This window comes from Pundamilia nyererei, unplaced genomic scaffold (assembly GCF_000239375.1).
Source record: "Pundamilia nyererei isolate P.nyererei 1_Seehausen unplaced genomic scaffold, PunNye1.0 scaffold00419, whole genome shotgun sequence".
Classification (NCBI taxonomy): Eukaryota; Metazoa; Chordata; class Actinopteri; order Cichliformes; family Cichlidae; genus Pundamilia; species Pundamilia nyererei.
Genome location: NW_005187820.1, coordinates 280,787 through 283,463, shown reverse-complemented (window position 1 = coordinate 283,463; position 2,677 = coordinate 280,787). Strand labels below are relative to the sequence as shown.

General features: G+C 49.8%; 1 protein-coding gene across 1 annotated transcript in view; it reads right to left on the bottom strand.

Annotated features, from left to right (window-relative positions):
• LOC102194035 (fibroblast growth factor receptor substrate 2-like) overlaps positions 1-2,677 on the bottom strand; it is a 12,923-nt gene that overhangs the window by 3,656 nt on the left and 6,590 nt on the right. The window contains exons 4-5 of the mRNA XM_005753308.1: positions 1,295-1,481; positions 230-364 (exon numbers count right to left, since the gene is read on the bottom strand). Of these exons, the coding sequence (XP_005753365.1) occupies positions 230-364; positions 1,295-1,481 (322 nt within the window). The remainder of the gene's footprint in view (positions 1-229; positions 365-1,294; positions 1,482-2,677) is intronic.

The window sequence follows — 2,677 nt, the reverse complement described above, 5'->3', positions numbered from 1 at the left end:
TATAACTATGCATGTGAAAAATAAAGAACCTTGAACCTTGAAGGCTTTAAGATATTCAAGCCTCCAATCACTGATCACCCTCCTGACAGCACCTGACCTGGTCTCCAACAGGAATTGACATGAACCTTCACTTCATCTAACAGCCACCAGAGGGCGACAACACAGAGATTTGGTGCTCTCTTTCCCTCCCCACATGTCATTTCACTCCACGGTTGTCAGGTGTTTTTACCTGCAGGCGTGAGCGCCGCCTGGTGGCTGGGTTCCAGCACAGCCTCCTCCACCACGCTGATGCTGTGGCTGTGCATCACCTCCTGCAGCATGTTGAAGATCTCCTCAGCGCGAGCACACTTGAAGGCAAAGATGCCTGAACACACACACACACAGGTTAAAATGAGCACCCACACCTGGTCAGGTAGAAACAGCCAGGTTTAAACTACAGAACACTGAGTTTGAATTAGGACAATCAAACTGAGCTCAGGTGAGTCCAGGAGGAGGTGGAGCTTACAGGTGAAGTCACAGTGAAGGGTTCACCAACAGCAACAACATTAAGAACACTTACAGGTGAGATCAGTAACAGGTAATCTGGTTACTGTGGTTACTATGCTGCACTCTGTCAGCTGCAGCCTCACCCACAGGAAACAGGAAGAGAGATGAGGGGATCGGTCTAATCTCTGAAGACACAAACAGCTTCCTGCCCAAGGAGGCAATCAGCAGGCAGGAAACAAGCCAATCAGAGCTGAGGAAAGTTTTTCTCATGTCACTAGCACGCTATTGTGGTGGGCGGACCCAGAGTCATGCTCTGGATGAGTGATGCTGCGACTGAGCATTTGCAGAAAAATGCACATGATCTACAATCACTGAAGTGAAAATTTAGCTCCTCCTACATCTAAGAGACGTTCCTACGATGGACGCTGAGCGGTGGGAGGAGCTGCTGATCAACTATCAGAATGATCCAGATCAACTGGTTTTCTATTGATCTGGATCATTTTGGTGGTTCTGCTGACTCCTCACAGGAACCAAAGCCAGGTGGATCACGCACCACACACACTGCAGGCAGGTTTTGATCCACACGCTCTTTCACCGACAGCTGATCAATACTGATCGGGGGCGGGGCAGGACAAAGGACATTCTGCTGAGACTTACTAGGCCACCTGACCTAACGGCCCCTCCTACACCCCCCTCCTGACAGCGAATCATAGCAAGGCAGAGACCAGAAACAAGAAACACCTTTAATCAACACACACACACGATCTTGTGGTGACCTCATTTCCTGTTGGCACACACGGATTCTTACCTTGGCCCGTCTGGCAGCGGCGGCCGCTCTCGAACGAGAACAGGTTAGAGTCGTAGCCATAGCGGCGCAGGCACAGATAAGGCCACCTGACGTCATCGCGACGATGGGTATGGAGGACGAGCTCGGCGTCGGTCAGCTCCATCACTCCCGAGCCCAGTTCGTTTCCATCGTCGTCCACGTTGATCACCTGACGGGCAGAGAGAGAGAGAGCGTCAGGACCTCTGACATTTCACGTCTTTACCGGGACCACACCCAGTATCGGCACACATCTGCAGAAATCAGTGAATCTTAATCCTGAGGATGAGTTTAACGGAGCGTGCTCTGTCTTCATGCTGAACACAAGACGTGAACTTCTCACGGCCTTGTGTTCAGAAGCAAACAACATCTAACGCCACCTACAAACTGACGGAGGTCGTGCAGCCTGCAGCTGCTCATTTAAGCCCGAGGACCTTCTACATCACAAACATCTCCACAGACTGAAGTTTTATTTAAGCACCACATGGCGGATCTTTGTTTACTATGCAGTGAGACAGCAAACGTAGCCCGTCATGATCACCCAGTTACTGCCGGTGTCACTCTGTGACATCACATTTCATTCTGTTAGCTGCAACCAACCACACGACGTTACAACTATGTCAGTTTGTAAGAGCAGCGCTCAGTGGCGTGAATCAGCATATGTGCAGTGTTTCATGTCCCCTTTAAAGGGACAATGCACTCAAAAATTTGGATAAGACCACTGTGACCCGGAGAACCTGTGCCCTCTCAATGAGGCGGATATCACCTCCTGCCTGCTGGTCATAAATTATTGATGATTTGAGCAATCAGAGGACGAGAACTTTAACCACGTGACCTGAAGACTCTCCTCCCTTTTCTTAGATCAGCTGATCTCTGACTCATTTCCCAGCATAAACCCGTTTAGACTTACAGCCCATTGCTGTTACAGCTGTGGGAGCTGAGGCTCCGCCCACAGCCCAACCTGCTCACCAATCGGCCACCCTCACGTGGAGACACGTCGGCAGGTGTGCAGCAGGGCTGTGAGTACCGTATTTTCACGACCATAAGGCGCACTTAAAAGTCTTAGATTTTCTTCAAAAAGCGCGGTGCGCCCTGTGTGTTGTAAGGAGGACGTAGTAGAGAACACCATGAGAACGTTAAAGGGTGAAGTGTGGGCGTTGATTGTATATACCGGGACAATCGCACATACCTGTATAAAAGAACAGGTATGTGCATTATGCAGGACATCGTTGTTTTAATAACCCTGAAAATGGCAAAGAGACACGCTTATGAAGCACAGTTTAAACTGAAGGCCATCAGCTACGCGGAGGAACATGGAAATCGAGCAGCGGCGAGAGAATTTAAGATTAACGAATCGATGGTTCGCAA